Source organism: Arvicanthis niloticus, chromosome X (genome assembly GCF_011762505.2).
Source record: "Arvicanthis niloticus isolate mArvNil1 chromosome X, mArvNil1.pat.X, whole genome shotgun sequence".
Taxonomy (NCBI): domain Eukaryota; kingdom Metazoa; phylum Chordata; class Mammalia; order Rodentia; family Muridae; genus Arvicanthis; species Arvicanthis niloticus.
In genome coordinates, this window is record NC_047679.1 from 9,210,530 (window position 1) to 9,228,172 (window position 17,643).

The window sequence follows — 17,643 nt, forward strand, 5'->3', positions numbered from 1 at the left end:
CAAATAACCAATCAGTGCATGAGAAACTGTTTGATACTCTTTGTCAATATGCAAATGAGACGCAGAGTAGTGGTTCTAAAATGGAAAGGCCTTAGCCGAGAATATGCCTTAGTGATTGTACTGGCCTGTTTTGCGTGTCAACTTGACACAAACTGGAGTTATCACAGAGAAAGGAGTCTGCTTTGAGGAAATGCCTCCATAAGATCCAGCTGTAAGGTATTTTCTCAATTAGTGATCAAGGGTAGGAGGGCCCATTGTGGGTGGTGCCATCCGTGGGCTGGTAGTCCTGGGTTCTGTAAGAAAGCAGGCTGAGCACGCCAGGAGAAGCAAGCAAACAGTGCCTTCCATGGCCTCTGTATCAGCCTCCAAGTTCCTGCCCTGTGTGAGTTCCTGTAGTCACTTCCTTTGGTGATGAACACCAATGTGGAAGTATAAGCTGAGTAAACCTTTTCCTCCTCAACTTGTTTCTTGGTCATGATGTTTTGTGCAGGAATACAAACCCTGACTAAGGCAGTGATCAAGCACTTGCCTAGCATACGTGAGCGCAGAGTTGAATCTCTAGTATTACAAGGAGAAGAGGAAAGAAGGGAAAGGGAGAAAGACCTAGCACTATGAAGTTTTGGCAAGAGTATATAGCAAATAGATTCCCTACATAGCTGGCAAGTCTATGAAATGGTGCAGCCTCTTTTGAGACCAGTTTTGTAGCTGTTCATCAAGTTAAGTATGACTGAGTCATGCCACTTCTAGGCATTTACTCAAAAGAAATAAAAATATATGAATGCAGGAAGCCTTTACTGAAAGGCTTAATTTATAATGGAATGTGTGAATAGAAGCTTACTCATAGCATCCAAAGTTTAGCAACAACTCAAATGTCTACCAACAAGAGAATAGATGAACACATTTTCATGTACCAATACAGTAAAACACTATTCAGCAATAAAAGGCATGCAAAACCCTGGATGGATCCCCCAATAATTATGCTGAGTGAAAGAAACCAGACAACAGGAAAGACTACAGTGTAGGATTCCATTTATATCATGTCATATTCGAAAGCAAACACAACTAATCCATAGTGACAGAAAGCAGATCAGTGGGTTCCTGGGACTGGAGGGAAGGGTTGGGTTGCCTGCAAATGGACACAAAGAAAATAATTGTGGGACCAAGAATGTTGTATGTGTTGGTTGTAGAGGTTATACAAACCACATGTGGCTGTGTACACTTGACAAGACCCTTTACAGCACATGTTTCAAAATGTCCCATTTTGATTTGTGTGGATTTACATCTCCAGTTATCTTAGGAAGGTTGTTTTGTCTGTTTGAGACTCTGGCTGGCCATAAACTTTCTAAGCAGTGGAAGAACTGCAAGTTCTGATCCTCCTGCCTCTACTTCTCTAGAATGTGGATGACTAGCCAAGCTACCACACCCGGCTTCTGGGAAAATTAATGTTTAAGCAAATGTTTAGATAATGGGCAGGTATTTGGAGCACAAGGAAGAAGAATTTAAAAATGCACTGCTGAAAGTAATGAAGTAATTTTGACCTCAAAAAAAGACAAGAGCTTCTGGTCTTGGGCGACAACCTGGCTTTGCCATTTGTCACCCAGGCCAACCAATCAGTGAAGCTTTGGGCAATGAAATTAAATCCCCTTGTCCTCAATGTCAAGCAGAACAGCAAAGATGAGGGATTTATCTCCAGCAATAGCTTCTGGACCTGAGAGAACATGGTCCCTGACTGCTCTCAAGATGAAAGAGCATCCAGAGCTACCTATTACTTCTGCAGCACAGAGCTTCATGCTCCTGCTGCCTACAGCCTCCAGACTCCTGAGCTAGGAAGGGTAGACTTCCGTGAAACATGTGATTGGAGTGAAGTATAAATAAGTCCTAGCCCTTCCAGGTCCCTAGAGACAGAAGAAATACTCTTTCTCAGTAAGATGCATGACAGTTTCTCTCACAAGTAAGACCTTATATCTTCAAATTCTGGAAAACTGTCCCTGTATGTTGGTGCTGACTATAGAAGGCTGCTATTGCAAAGGCCGCTGCTTGAATCATATTTGAACACTTGCTCTGTGCTAAGTGTTTTTCTCATCTTCACAGATGCCCTACCAGTCACAAGCCCAATGCCATGTGGAGGAGAAGACTCTAAGCAGTGTCCAGGTCATAACACCAGGTACAGTAAGAGACAGTGTATTTTCCCTAAGTAAGAGGAATGCTGAATAAAGTCTGTTTTGCTTATACCACCAGAGAGAGACAGAGAGAGAGGCAGAGACAGAGACAGACAGACAGAGACAGAGAGAGACAGAGAGAGAGGCAGAGAAAGGGAAGGAGGGACGGAGGGAGAAAGGAAAGAAGGAAGGAAGGAAAGAAAGAAGGCGGGCGGGTGGGTGGGCAGGCAGGCAGGCAAGCAGGCAGGCCTGGGAATTCTGTTGTCCACACTTATAAATTACAAATAAGAATAAATACTCCAGCTTCTTGCCCCCTGTGTTTTCTAAGATTTTCACTTTACTGTCACTAGAGCTGCCCCAGACACAGCTACAGAGTCACCCTCTCTTTGAGGGACGTGGCTTAACAACTCTTCCTCCTCCCTGGAAATAATCCTTTGTCAATTGATTTCCCAGAAATCTTCACTCTGGGCTCTTCTTAGGGAAATTCAACCTAAGATATGTTTCAGTTGTGGAACATTGAAATTGGACTATAGTGGTGGCAATGAGGAAAACTTGGTTCACCAGAGCCTTCTAAGAAAGAAAAGAATTGGTATGGCTGGCTCGCTCTCTCTCTCTCTCTCTCTCTCTCTCTCTCTCTCTCTCTCTCTCATCTATCTGTCTGTCTTTCTGCCTGTTTCTCTGTGTATGTGTGTCTAAATTTATGTCTGTCTCTGTGTGTGTCTGTCTGTCTTTATGTCTGTTTCTCTCTGTGTGTATGTGTGTGTGTGTGTGACTGTGTGTGTGTGTGTGTCTATTTATGTCTGTGTGTGTGTGTGTGTGTGTGTGTGTGTGTGTGTGTGTGTGTGCACGTGCACTCCTGGGTGGTGAGTAGACATAATAACAGAATCATAAACAAAGGGAGGAATGGTCCCTGAAGCTCCAAGTTGTTGATTTAACAAAATTATCTGAAGCACAGTACTTGCAAACAAAGCAAGCCACACACCATGTAGGGAGGCATGTTTGTTAGGGATATCCAGAGATGATGGACTGAAGATCAAGGGCACATTAAGAACTTTATCGTAAGGGCAATAGTGAGCTCCTGGTAGTGCCAAGGTCAGATTTGCTCCTTAGGAAGATAAGGCTGCAATGTGAAGAATGTGTTTGTTTAAGCAGAGTAAGACAGGAGTCTGAGAACAGAATCACAGACTTTTTAATCACAACTAAAATGAGACAATCAGACTAGAAACCCAAGAATGAATTCAAGAGGTGATCTAAAGTCATAATCCAAAAGACTTGAGTTTCTTTTGATTATGTGATTTGACATTGAGGGGCATATAGGTAAAAAGAGGGAGGCGAGATGATTTGTGAATATTGTCACTGGTCCAATTTTCCAGGAAGGAGACTATCATTTAGACACTGATACGCAGTCTTGACCATTGTTAGGGGGTGATGGAGGGAGAATTTGCACTGTGGTGAAAAGTAAAAGAAAAACCCAAGCATTGCCAAGTGATCCAGAGCATCCGAATTCTTCTCTAACTGGCCCCACCAAAACCACAAGGGAATGTATTGCTGGCAGTGATCCCGTTTTGTTTTGTTTTGTTTCCCATTGAAATTTTGAGCTCCCTTATTCTAACACTGCTTGCTGTGACAACTCAAAGACCAAATGGAATATGTTGGGAGTGCTAACTGTGTAAGAGCAGCCTAAGAATTAGGGGCCGTTCTCAGGACCCCAGGATGGAAGGGATATTTAATCATTCCTGGGCTCAGTGATGGGTCTGGAAAATATAGAGAGGAGGCCAAGCCACTTGCCTTTGTGCCGTAAGAATGCCTTCATTAAAATGTCATTCAGCTAGAAGAGGCAGAAAGAAAAACAAACCTTTCAGCTGTAATTTTGCACTGGGCTTTTTACATGTAAATCAAGGGGGTACAAACGGCTTTCTCCATCAGTCATAAATGTCAAAGGCTCCAAGGTCCACAGCTGTTATTCTCTTATATTTACCCACTGACCATTGCAACAACCAATCAAGTTGCCTCCAGAAAGTATGGTTCTGAGTCCAAGTTGCAAGTTCAATCCCTTGAAATGTTTGACTTGTGTGGTGCCATGAAATTTCAAAGACTCCTACAAAGGAGAGGTGATCCTCAAAGTTAGGCTGAGCTGGATATTGTGGTTGGTACTGTGGCTTGGATCTGACTTTGTTCCTCAAAACACCTCCTACTACAAACAAATTGCCATTTGTCCCTTAGGGGACAAAATGCAGTTAATACACATCTAAGGAAGGGTTAAAAGAGACTTGGAAACATAGGCAGAGTCTAGAAGTGAGCCGTGCTAATAGTAGTTCCTGCACACAATAGATGCTTGGTAAGCAGCTGTGTGGGAGCTGCTTCAGATGATACTCTATAGGCAAAACCTACGGTGGCTATTGCCTCACACTTGAAAAAGTCAGGCTGAAATGGCCAGTGTGTTTATCCCCAGATTTACTAGATTATAAAACCCTAGATTGTAAAGATTATAATGTCTACACCTGTCTCCCACCCTATACCTCCTGTGTTGACCAATTCACATGCATATGTACTCCACTTCATATTCTAGACCATTTGTAGAGAGGGGATCACAATATAAAAGAAGAGGGCAGAACGCTGCATTGTTCTCCCAACTTTCCACTGCCGAGTGATCACAAATGAATTACTAAATTCCTTGGAGTAATAGTTTTCCCAACCAGAAAATAGATAAATCACCCCCCCACACACATCCTGTTTACAAAGTGCTCGGGGAAGACAACTGGAAACATAATCAAAAGTTTATCAAGTGAGATCTCTCAACTAGAATAAAAATTAGACCATGACATTTGGAGAAAACTCAATATTTTGTTAGTCAAACTCCATCGAAATTATACTTAGGTACATTAACTTAATTTAAAAACTAGTGGCAAATTTTATTACTATTTGACACATAACTGCTCTGCATAATCATTCAATCAAAGCTCCCCTGAAACAAATTAATGCTGATGCAACCTCATTTTTTTTTCAAATTTGAAATAGTTCAGGAACACAGAGAAGTATGAAGAATAATCTAAACAACAGCCCCACACCTGCTCTCCACTTCTACACCCTTTCTCCACACACTTTCTTCAGAACCAAAAGGTAGATATGGACCTCCCCGCAGAGATGGGCCTTCTGTGCCTTCCCCTCTTTTCCCAAGCCACACGCTCTTATATTTTTTTTTCTGTTTTAGCCACACTGACAGTACCCTGCCTCGGGAACCCAAGTGGAGTCTCTGAAAAGACTTCCACAAAAGCCTTGCGAGTTCTTTTGACCCTCACAGGTAAAGGAATTGGGAAGGGAGATTAACACCACCGAGAGAGAGGAGTAACACGAGCCAAGGAAACAGAGCCAGTATAGAGTCAGCTCTCATTGGTTGTAGGAGTACCTCCCACATACACTACCCAAACCCACATATGTTCCTATCTTACAATATTTGCATAGTAGAGGAGGTGGCTTGGAGATTAAAGTACTCACTGAATCATCAAGAGGACCTGAGTTCAGATCCATAGTGCTCACATAAAAAGTTGGGAATTCTGTAGCCCTAGAGCTTGGTAAGAGAAGAAAAATGGCAAATTCAGGGCTCAACAGCTAGCCAATCTAGCTACAATAGCAAGCTTCAGACTCAGTGAGAGGTCCTGTTTACTAAAGTAAGATAGGGAGCCATTGAAGAAGATACCCAGTGTCAATTTCTGCCCCACACATACACATACACCCACACAAACATGTGCATACCCAAACAATTGTGTACATATACCTAAACACAGAATAGATAAATTAAATAAACTTATATACCATTTGCATGCAACCTCCCAATCTAGATTCTCTAGAGCCGTGGTTCTCAACCTTCGTAATGCCGCAACCATTTTTTACAGTTCCTCATGTGGTGTTGACCCCAACCATAAAATTATTTTTGTGGCTACTTCATGATTGTGATTTTTGCTGTTGTTAGGAATCATAGTGTAAATATCTGCATTCTTCTCATGTTCTTAGGCAACCCATAAAAAAAAAATCATCCAACTCTAGTGGGATTGAGACCCGCAGGTTGAGAACCTCTACTCTAGCAGCGGTGACCCAGCAGAAGGAATATACATCATGACAACATACTACATTTACTTAGTTGATAACTTTCTGCATGGTGGACAGACCGAGAGCCTAGTATCTTCTCTGTCCAGTCATCTGGATTACTCAGCAGTATCAACCAAGTGCTAAAGGCCTGGAGAAGTCCTGGAAAGTTACTGGTCTTCAGTTCACATCAGTGGGCCAAGGTAGCTGTGTTCCAGTGTTAGCTAAAGAAAGTAACAATAATAGTTAGCAACAGAGGAAACACATGCACCAAGGAGCAAAGGTGGGCAGGCAGAAAGCATCCCCATTTTCCCCTCAGACTTCTTTATATCTGGCCTTCACAGGGTGATATTGCCCACTCTGGGGTGGTTCTTCTCCCTCAGTTACTCCTTCTAGGAAATTCCCTTACAAACCTGCCCAGAGGTATGTTTCTTAGTTGATTCGAGATCCTCTCAAGTTGACGACCAAGATCAAGCACCATGCTCCTGCATGTTTTAAACCATTTCTCCAGGACTTTAAATATCTCACATAATGTGAATGCTGTGTAACTAGTTTTTATATTGTATTATTTAGTAACCATTCGCCAAAAAAAAAAAACTTCTCTCCATGCTCGGTGGATATACGAACAGCATGTCCCTACTTGTGAGCACAGGCACAAGACATAAGGTGAACAATGCTCAAAGGAGTGCTGGAGAAAGCCTGGGGAGCTGTGAAGGAGCAGGGGCTGCCTCCGGGGGATACCTATAGGTCACTTCATTTGCATAGACTTGACATTGTATCTAGCACATGGTCAATTCAATTTTCACATTTCTCAAGAGTTTGGCACTTTCCCAAGTGGCATTTTCTGTCCAAATTTGGTTGAATCTATGCAACTACAGATACAGCAGGACCACTGTGTGTATCAAAGGTGCTTACAATACCTGATTCTCCAAGTCCCCAATAAAGTTGAGCTCTTTGACAGGCAATAGTGGTGGCAATAGTATATCCTCACTTCCCTTGCCCTGGAATCACACTCTGGTCCATAAACACTGAGGACTAAAATTCTGGTCAAGGCACTACTACAGGCATACCCAATATAAGACACATTCTCCTATAATTTGACACTGCTTATAGGCAGGCATGCTGTGAAATTTTTATTACCTTTATTGTTAATGTCTCCATATATACAGAAACAATTACTTACTTGCATGTTTAAAATGAATCTATAAAAATAATGTTATTTGTACTTGTTTACTCATTTTGTAGTTTTCTGGTTCAAGAAAATGTAACTAACCACAGAACACATTTGATTTCCAAATATTGAACAACTATATTATATTCCAACTCACTATATGTTAAACCTTTCCCAATTCATGACACATTATTATCTAAAAGGACTTTTGAAATTGAAAATTTCAGTACAAAGTCAGTTTTCCAATTAAATGTAAATAGTTATATACACAGAAGACTGAGAAGACTATTTTTTAAAAATTACTGATTTCCTGGGGCAAAATATTACTTTGTTGTGCTGAATGCGGCATTGACTAGAATCATTATGTCTTAATTACAATTTTTTATCGTCCTCCAGCCCTTAGTGTTGTGTAGTTTCACATGCCCTAACTCAGTCAAATCTTTCAGTTCTATAAGACAGTGATTTATCTGTTCACCGGGCATCCCAAATGTGATGCCTTACACACAGTAGGCATTCCATAAACATTCGTTCAATAATTTGATAAATAGCTCTTTATCTTATCAGTGAGAACACAGAGGACCCCCCCAGACAAATGCATCATGTATATATAATCATTTGGGGGAGCTGGAAGCAGAATGCAGATTTGGAAGCCAAAATTTAATTCAATGCCTTTCCAAATTCACATAATCATATGGTGTATCGAATATCTCCCATAATTAGTGGTTACATTAGTATCAGTACAATAACTTTTTTGTTTTAGAACCAGTTCACCAAAGCAGCAGTCTGAGAGAGTTTCTGTCAACACAGAATGCTGAAAGAATACAGAGCAAAACTCGGTTTCCAAGGGAAAGAAACCATGGTCTCCTGGGTTTTTTGTTTGTTTGTTTGTTTGTTTGTTTTTATGTGAGCTATGCTTTATACATTAGTACAACTTGACAAACCAAAGTTGTTTAAATGCTTCCACTTATTCACCAACAGAGTGGGATATAGAACGTTTCTAGAAATCACAATATCAGTTAATTCTCTCCTCACTAAAAACAACTATTACTTTCTTCATTATAAATTATGTTTGATATTTGGGGAGTTCATAGACAAGGAATTGGGCAGTATCTGTCTTTGTCTAATCTCTTCCACTCACTGTTATGTCTGTGGGTGATGTCAGCATTGCTTCCCATAGTGCTCATTATTGCTTTTTTCACTGCTGCATGCTGTTTCATTGAATAAATACATCATTATTTACTTGCCATTATGCTATCGACACACATTATCAGTTGGTTACAGCCAGGGACTATTATGACTAAAACTACCATGAATATTCTTCAGATATGAAGCTTCCATTTCTATTGAGTATAGACCCAAAAGTAGATTGCTGAGTCAGAGGATGGGTGTGTATTTCATTTTAATATATATGTTACTTGAGAAAAATCTGTTAAGGGTTTTCCTTCATCTGAAAAAAAAAGGAGTTGGCAGAGAGCAAGGCCTTATGCTGAGGAAAGATTCCTCATTAAAAACCATAGTCTTTGATTAGAAGACACCTTAAAAGGACAATGGTCTGACCTTTCACATGACATCTGTGCCATTTCATAGTTCTATTCACACTGAGCTTCAGCAAGAAGCAGACAATACCTGGAGAGGACTTGGACAGACTGGCCTACCTTATGGTGGCTTTCATTCTTCTTTGTTTTCAATATCCTGAACATCAAGTAGGGTCCTGCATATTCATTTGGCTTGGCTTGGAGAAACTTGCACTCCAGACTCTCTTTTGGCACTGGACAATCCACTAGAGCTGGCCCAGAGCGAGCTCGCTTGCTTGCTTGCTTTCTTTCTTTCTTTCTTTCTTTCTTTCTTTCTTTCTTTCTTTCTCTCTCTTTCTTTCCTTCCTTCCTCCCTCCCTCCCTCCGTCCGTCTGTCTTTCTTCCTTCCTTCCTTCCTTCCTTCCTTCCTTCCTTCCTCCCTTCCTTTCTTCCTCCCTTTCTTCCTTTCTTCCTTCCTTTCATCCATTCATTCTTTCTTTCTCTCTTTAAACACTTTTATTTACTTATTTATTTTATGTATATGAATACACTGTCACTGTCTTCAGACACGCCAGAAGAGAGCGTTGAACCCCATCACCGATGGTTGTGAGCCATCATGTGGTTGCTGGGAATTGAACTCAGGTCTTCTGGAAGAGCAGCCTGTGCTCTTAAGTGCTAAGCCATCTCTCTCCACCCCCTAGAGCTTTATTTTCACCTAAGAAAGTTTTAGGCTAATCACCATTGCCACCAGTCTTGATGGATAGGATCCAAACACTAAACAAAGGCATTACTTGATGAAAAGTTAGAAAAGGCAAAGAATCAAGTCAACTATTGATGATCTCACCCTTGGTCAAGAACTCTTAGGACCTTTTAGGCCCTTGGAGATCATCCAATGCAAGCATTTGTGCAAATCTCAAAGTAGTTGCAGACCTTCCGAGAAAAAACTTAGCTTATTTTGAAGAAACTCATCCCACAGACCCCACACACCTGCACTGGCTATGAGGTTAGTCCTTCTTTATAACTTGAAGTCTTTCTTTCTTTCTTTCTTTCTTTCTTTCTTTCTTTCTTTCTTTTTCTTTCTTCCTTTCTTTCTTTCTTTCTTTCTTTCTTTCTTTCTTTCTTTCTTTCTTTCTTTCTTTTCTTCCTAGCAGAATCTCCTGTATCTCAGGCTGGCCTTGAGGTCATTGATTACCAAAACGTTGAATTTATGAATCACCCACATGCTGAGATTACAGGCATGTGACACAACAGGTGGCTTAAAGTGGCCTTCTTTTAACTTCTGTCTATTGGACCTTGTTTCACATACTGGCATTCATGGGAATGAGACTTTTACAAATATTATAAGAGCCCTTTTGGAACCAGAGAAAGCCAGGTTCGTTCACAATATGGATTAAAGAAAATAGAAATAGAAGAAGGTAGGGATTCAGAGAGAGGTGAGTACTGATTCATGTTTTAATTTATAACTTGAGATTTCTTACTAGAACTCTGTTCTTTCAAGCTTGGGTTTCCTGATAACCAAACAGGTTATGCATAACCTACGATGTACCAAGACCATCGTGGCCTCTACCTTCTCTTAACTCAATGCTCTTCTACTCTGGTAGCAAATAAGGGCAAGGACTAGCCTATCTATTGAGCCCCCTGACTGACTCTGGCCATCTGGGGTATGATAATAAAGCCAAGCATTTTTTTTCTAGGTCAAATTAACATATATGACATCCAGGTGCTAGTCTAGCCACTTCTTTGAACTTTGGTTTACAGAAATCAAAAATCATGCTTTTAATACAGATTCTAAAGGTATATTTTAAGAATTAGTTATACCCATGAATATAAAGTACCTAACACCATTCAAAGTATGCACAAGATACTTAGTAATACTCTTTTACCTACTATTCCTAAGCTTCTATGACATCATAGATACTCAGTCATGAAAAGAACCTTCTATGACATTCTAAGTCCGGGAGTTTTACTTGAATGCTATACTTTAAACTATTGACAAACCCTTGAGAAGGTCACTGAATTCCTCTGAACCTCAGACATTAGGTTAGAGTCTTCTTAGACTTAGGTATATGTTAAAAAATACCGGGCTCGGAGCAGCGCCTTGGAGGTCCCGTGGATCTGCGTGTTACATCAATAGTGTTTGGACCCTGGGACTCCCACTTTATTAGCATCCAGCCGCCTTACAAGTCTCTCCAGTCGCAGCCTCCGGGACCACCTCCTGGCCGCCTTCGGCTCCTAGGACCAGCCAGCACTGTCTTCAAGGTTAGCCCCATACTCCTGATCATCCATGACCTCTCATATTCATCAGAATTATTCCACCGAAGTGGAAGCTGCTGTGAACCGCCTGATCAACTTGCACCTTCGGGCCTCCTACATCTATTTCTCTCTGGGCTTCTTTTTTGAACGGGATGATGTGACTGCGGAGAGTGTAGGCCACTTTTTCCGCGAATTGGCCAAGGAGAAGAGCGAGGGTGCGGAGCGTCTCCTCAAGTTGCAGAACGATTGCGGGGGCCGTGCCCTCTTTCACGATGTGAAGAAGCCATCTCAAAATGAATGGGAAAAAACCCAGGAGGAGGCCATGGAAGCTGCCTTGGACCTGGAGAAGATCCTGAACCAGGCCCTCTTGGATCTGTATGCCCTGGGTTCTGCCCGTTCAGACACTTATCTCTGTGACTTCTTAAAAAGCCACTTCCTGGATAAGGAAGTGAAACTCATCACGAAGATGGGCAGCCACCTGACCAACCTCCGTAGGCTGGCAGGGTCACAACCAGCGCAGACTGAAGTGTCCCAGGCATCTCTGGGAGAGTATTTCTTTGAGTGCCTCACTCTCAAGCACAACTAGGAGGCCTCTGTGCCTTCAAGGGGCTCCCTCCTCTGCTCTGCACCAGCCCACCTTAGAACCTTCACCTTGCTCGAGAGCAAGCCAATAGGCAATTTTGTAACCACCCTGGAGCCTCTCCCAAGTCTTGAACCAAGTAAAAATAAAGCTTTTTGAAACAAAAAAATACCAGACTCAAGATTCCATCTTTCTGAATCTTTACTAATAAAGCGCTTGACAAGACACTAGGCAATCCTCCCGTCTACTTTATCTAAGTTAACCCCATCAGAGACATTGTGTGCAGGTTACGTGTGTGTCTAAGTATCTCCACAAAGCCTTAGCAGCTTTGGCTGCATTTAATATAATGAACTTTCCACATCTTAACAATCTCTACTCTGTCTAGCCTCATGGAATTTTCAGAATGCCATGGGAATTTAGCAACCTGTAGCATTTATCAACCTAATTTGCCTTTGAGAAGAGGCATTTACAAACACTCGAAGGCCTGATAACACTGTTCACAGACTGTTCGTGGAAACAGGGCCATACTTTGAGGTCAGCTTATAACTGTGTTTAGGCATACTGCTGACACTGTGGACACAGTGACCTTGCTAATTGTCTCTCTAGAAACAGCTGGCCTTGACCCCTGGCATGCAGTGGATAACCTGATGTTTAGAAATGTGTGACTAGGCACGGTTGTGTTGAGAACCTGTCAGGCTTTGGTGTACCCTAAAACAGTTAATTTCACCTCTCAATGAATAATCTCCAGCCAAATCCAGTCCAACACCCTTGATAGTAAGTGCCCCAGTGTGGCAAAAATGTCATCCCAGTCTGTTACCTATGTATCTAATCAGTAAACATTTACAGAACATTCTCTTTTTCAGCTATTGTACAGAAGATATAGACAGTAAATTAGATTTCTCCTGGGCCTGCAGCCCACATTTCTGCCTTTGGTTCTCCAGGGCAGTTGGTGAGAAGTTGTGCTCCCAAGCTACAACCCTCCCCACTGATCACACCTCAAAGAGCCCAATCATAGAACCCCTTAGAGAATATAAATATAAATCATTTGTCCCCTGCATGATGCTGATATGACCTCACTTTCCATGGCCCAGGATCTATCTGGGTCATAGACAGATAAATTTCCCTGTGAGATCCATCATCAGTGTAGTTTATTCATGGAGAAGGCATTCGTTTATTACCCCCCCCCAGAAAAGCAGCAAGAATAAAACAAGAGCAAACTGTCCACCTAACAGAGCTTCGTCTGAATGAAGAGGCTGTGGGGGATGGGGAGGTTGACACAGCCTCCTAAGAGGAAGAGAGACACAGAAGTAGTGGCCTTTTGCAGGCTTCATGGCATCACTGATTTGAGACCAAGGCTAAATAAGCCTGACAAAGTGGTTCATCAAAGCAGAAGTGAAACCCCACACCTATTGGATCTCATTAATTCCCAGACTGGTTTATTGTCGATCTCAATCAGGGAAGCCCACCACATGGTACTTTCGTCTCTCCACAGTTGACTTAGCTGTCCATCTATTGGTGATGTGACTCTGTTCCCAGAAATAATGTCACTGTTCTCACCACACTGGCCACTTGCTGTCTGCTGAGAATCCTGAAAGCTCTGTAGGTGGTGAGCAGGGCAGCAACTGGTGACTCTCATTTACCGAAGGCCTTTCTATTTTTAAATTTTTGAAAATACTCCACACTAAAGTTTTCTTACTCTCACCCTTTGTGATATTTTTAGGCCATGCAAGTGCTTTAGAAAGCATGCAGCTTGCTGGGAGCTGCAAATAGATTTTCCCTTCACCTGCCAGTCACGATGTACCACAGGCATGTGTCACATGGAGAGCTGGTCCTTTCCCCCCACCATCTCCTGTAGGCTTCACTTCTGTGTGTTGCTAATCTGTTTAGAAATCAAAGGCTCACTAGACTCAAATGGGAGGCCCGCCCCCCCCCCCAGCAGCCTGCAGGGGTTATTATAAAGCCCATCCATCCTGTACTGTGGGCTCACTGGGAGCAACTGGCAGCAGACAGGGGAAAGCCGGAGATCAGGGATCTGAGCTGGGAAAGGCGATTTGGGGTGAGAGGAGGTTGAGCAGGGGCACAAAGGATCAAGACTTGAAACATGAAAGCAGCCTGGGGATGCCACAGTCATGACTGTTTTCAGAGGAGGACAAACAGAAGAATTATCAGAGATGCTATGCAGGGGGGACCAAAGGTCCACTCAGCTCAGGGTCTCCTCTGTTAGCAGTCATCTAGGAGCTTCTGTGGGCAAGAGAGGGGATTGGAGTGAGCAGAGGGACATTCTTCTATCATCTCCCCCACCACTTCTGCAGGCCCAGTGAGAGGTTATGCAGCTGCCTGGCCCTCACCCCAAAACTACTGCGAATAAGTAGTTCTCAGACTCTACCAGGACATTTCTTAAAGGGTGACCCTAAGCCAGCAACATCAGCATCATCTTGTAGAAATGCACTTGCTCAGGGTCTATCCCAGGGCTATCAATTCAGATGCTGTGTGAATGAGGCCAAATGCACTGAGTTTTCACAATTCTCCCAGGGATGCTGATGTGTACCCAAGCCTGACAGTCACTGTATAGGGAAAAACAATGAGGACATCTACTGAGGTGCCCACTGAAGTTCTGTAAATGTGCAAGAAGGCAGAATATTTGGACTCATAGTCACCTCTCATGTTAATAGATCAGAAATGAAATGAAGTCTATCAATATCTAAAAAGCAAAAGAGGTTGTAAGACCCAAGGGGAAAGGGAGACATTTTAAAGTGAATAGAATGTGAACAAGACCCAATTTGGTGTTCCTCACGAGGGAGAGACTTGCATTTTCAGTTGTGATCTGTGGGTGGGGTTTTGATTAGGAAGTGACCATCTTCAAAGATGATGTTAGAATTTGTCAAGTTCTCCCCAGAAATTGTTCATGAAAAGCCCTGGCTAGCTGGAGGCATAACCTGATGGCAAGGTGCTTCCCTAACACATGCAAGGCCCCGTGCTTCCTTCATTAGCACTAACAGAAAGTTTAGTATATGCATATGTTATCATGATCACTGGTGTTTTGAATAGAGAAACATGACGGCAAATTTTTTTCATTAAACCATGCTTTGAAGTAACTAAGGTGGAGGACAAACAACATCCTTATTCATCTCACAACTTTCCTTCTCCTTTACTGAAAAACACTGATATTATCAGAAGTGAAAACTACACACAGGCCTGCTGCCAACTTCCTCACCTCCGTGAATCTCTAATCTTGACTCTGGATTTTCCAGAGCAAGACCTTCCCACTATGCCTCTACCACCACTGCTTCCTCCTTGGGCTCCAGGTCTTATCAGCTCTCATCTCAACGATTTCCTACCTGTAGTCACCAACATAGCTCCCTCCAGGCTAGTATTATCTACATAGAAACACCCTGAACTGGCTGGGTATCATGTAACATCTGTATAACCCCCTGTACACAGAACAGAGCAAGATTTCTTGTTCAAAGTCATCCTGAGCTACATAGCAAGACCCATCTTGAAAAAAATAATGAAAAAGAGAGAAAGAAACACCACAAATTGTTGCTGGCCTTGAACGGTCTCTCTTGCTGCCACTACTGTCTCTAGTTAGGACTCCACTTCCCTGATAAATTTTGTAGTTTTGTTAAAATGAAATGTGCCAGTCTTTGCTCTCTCTACCTCCTCTTTTTTGTTGTCTTCCTGGATCCCTTTCCACAGGCTTCTAGCCACGTTTGCTACACTTAAATTATCCTCTCCAATGTTAGCAACCCCCAAGCTGGCAGACATCTCATCTGGCCCATCCTCTCAGCACCATTTGATGGAGCTCTCCCCCCAATGACCATGCCTCTATCTCTTCCTTCGACTCCCTCCTTTTTTTCCTGTTTTTAATTTTGGAGTATTATATCTAGATCACTCTTTGAGTCTCTTGTCCAGGCTAGCTATATCTCTTGCCAAGGTGAGCTGATTTGGCACTGTGCCTTTAAATATAATCCACCAGAAAAATCAGAAAACATCCAAAGACTAGCCACACTTGTTTTGTCGTTTCCATGCTACCACTCTGGGCCAAAAACACGGACTAATGCAGTAGCTTCTATGACCTTTTTTTCAGTTGTTTCCTTTAAACGGCAGCTCAGATCACATTGCTTCTCTATTTATTGCCTCACCAAGTTGTCTTACTTCACAACCAGCAAAATATGTATGTACACCTAGACTTTTAAGGCACTGTATGTGTCCTGGCTTCCTTTGTGACTTCCTCTTCCGCATCTTCCCTATGAATATCGGGTTCCAATTCAACCTGTTCCAACCTTGGGGGCTTCGCATATGTAATTGTCTCCACTTAGAACTCTCTTGCCCTCATATTTCAGATTTCTTCTGGGATATCTCATACTAACAGTCAACTTAATAGGATCTGTGGGGGATTTCCTACATTATGTTAAGTAAGATGGGAAGACCTCTCCTAAATGTGGGTACCACTCTGCCATGGACTAGAATCCCAAAATTCATAAAAAGGAGGAAGGAACAGAAAGAAATATTCATCTTTGTGTGCTTCCTGTCTGTGAGAACAGCTGCTTCTGGCTCCTGACACTGTCACCTTTCCTGACACAATGGTCTGCATCCTCCTGAACTATATAAGCCTAAAACAACCCTTTCAAAAAGTTGCTTTTGCCAACAACATTGCACAGCAATGAAATGAGTATCTTAGACATCTTCCTCCATGACTTTATTCTCATCTCCCCCACCTTACTGGGAAAATCTGGACAAACTTCTCAGTCTATTCCACTCCATCATTTATCCTTCTACCCTGCAGTGTTTCTGTCACATCCCTTAACTGTACCAGACATGCAATATGCTTGCCTACTGTCTGCCTCCCTCATATACAATATAAAGCCCATATTCTCTATACCTAAAATGATGGTTCATATACATACTGTAGGTTTCCATTAACATTTTCTGAGTGAATCAATGATTAAACAAGCTAACGGTTTTTGTGTTATCTTGCTGAAGTAGAGGGTGAGTTTGAGAACATCACACATATAGAGCATTTTCCAGACCTTTGAAAAACTCCACATCTATTTCCCTGACCCAGTGTAGAATTAATTCTAACGATTTGTCATAATCCTTATGCTCTTACTCACAGAAGAGTCTTTTATGGAACTTTTTTTAAAAAATAAAAATATACAGGTTGAACCCTGGTGAGATCCTTACTTGGGAGAATATGTTTGTGACATTGCAAAGCAGACACAGAGAGTATAGAGTCAAACATAGGCTGACCTCTGCACTCATCAAGGAGCATGGATGATAAAGCCACACCATAGTTAAATGCTGACCCCATCACAACTCTATGTGGTGACCACGCTGCTCCAGGGCTCAGGTTTTTTTTTTTTTAAAGAAAGAATTATAATTATGCCTTCGCCTGATAAAAGAGGCCTCTGTGAGCAGTAAAGAAAACCACAGGCTGGGAGAACCAAAGGAGGACACTAGGCTCCACTCAGCCTCACCAGCCCAGATCCTGAGCACAATCCATCAAGCAGAAAAGTTGCCTTCCCTGGTTCTCAACCCTAGAGGAGACTTAATTCACTCGGAGTTGCAGTATGAATGCCATGGTAATGATTTGTGCCTTTCTAAGTCACTTTCTAAGTCACTTCTTCCTTGGAGCATCATTTCCATTAACTCAAGCAGAATTGCAAGGCTTCGCTAGCCTACCACTCTACCTATGAAACAAAACAAAACAAAACCTTATCTGCTGAGGGCCAGTGTAAAGCATGTGTATAATTTAGCAATTCAGTTGAAATTGTTTCTTCCATGCCATGGTCTAACCAGGATGATAACTCGATGGAAACCCAGGATGTAACCTTATCATATGGATCTCCCTGGATTTGCTTTAGGAAATCACTTTCCAAACCC

At 42.2% G+C, this 17,643-nt stretch overlaps 1 protein-coding gene across 1 annotated transcript; it reads left to right on the top strand.

The window, feature by feature from the left end:
• Nucleotides 1–10,913: 10,913 nt before the first annotated feature.
• On the top strand, nucleotides 10,914–11,911 carry LOC117695525 (ferritin light chain 1-like). The gene has a single exon (XM_034486422.2). It carries the CDS (start codon nucleotides 11,212–11,214, stop codon nucleotides 11,764–11,766), a length of 555 nt encoding a protein of 184 aa, XP_034342313.1. The 5' UTR covers nucleotides 10,914–11,211; the 3' UTR covers nucleotides 11,767–11,911.
• Nucleotides 11,912–17,643: the final 5,732 nt, after the last annotated feature.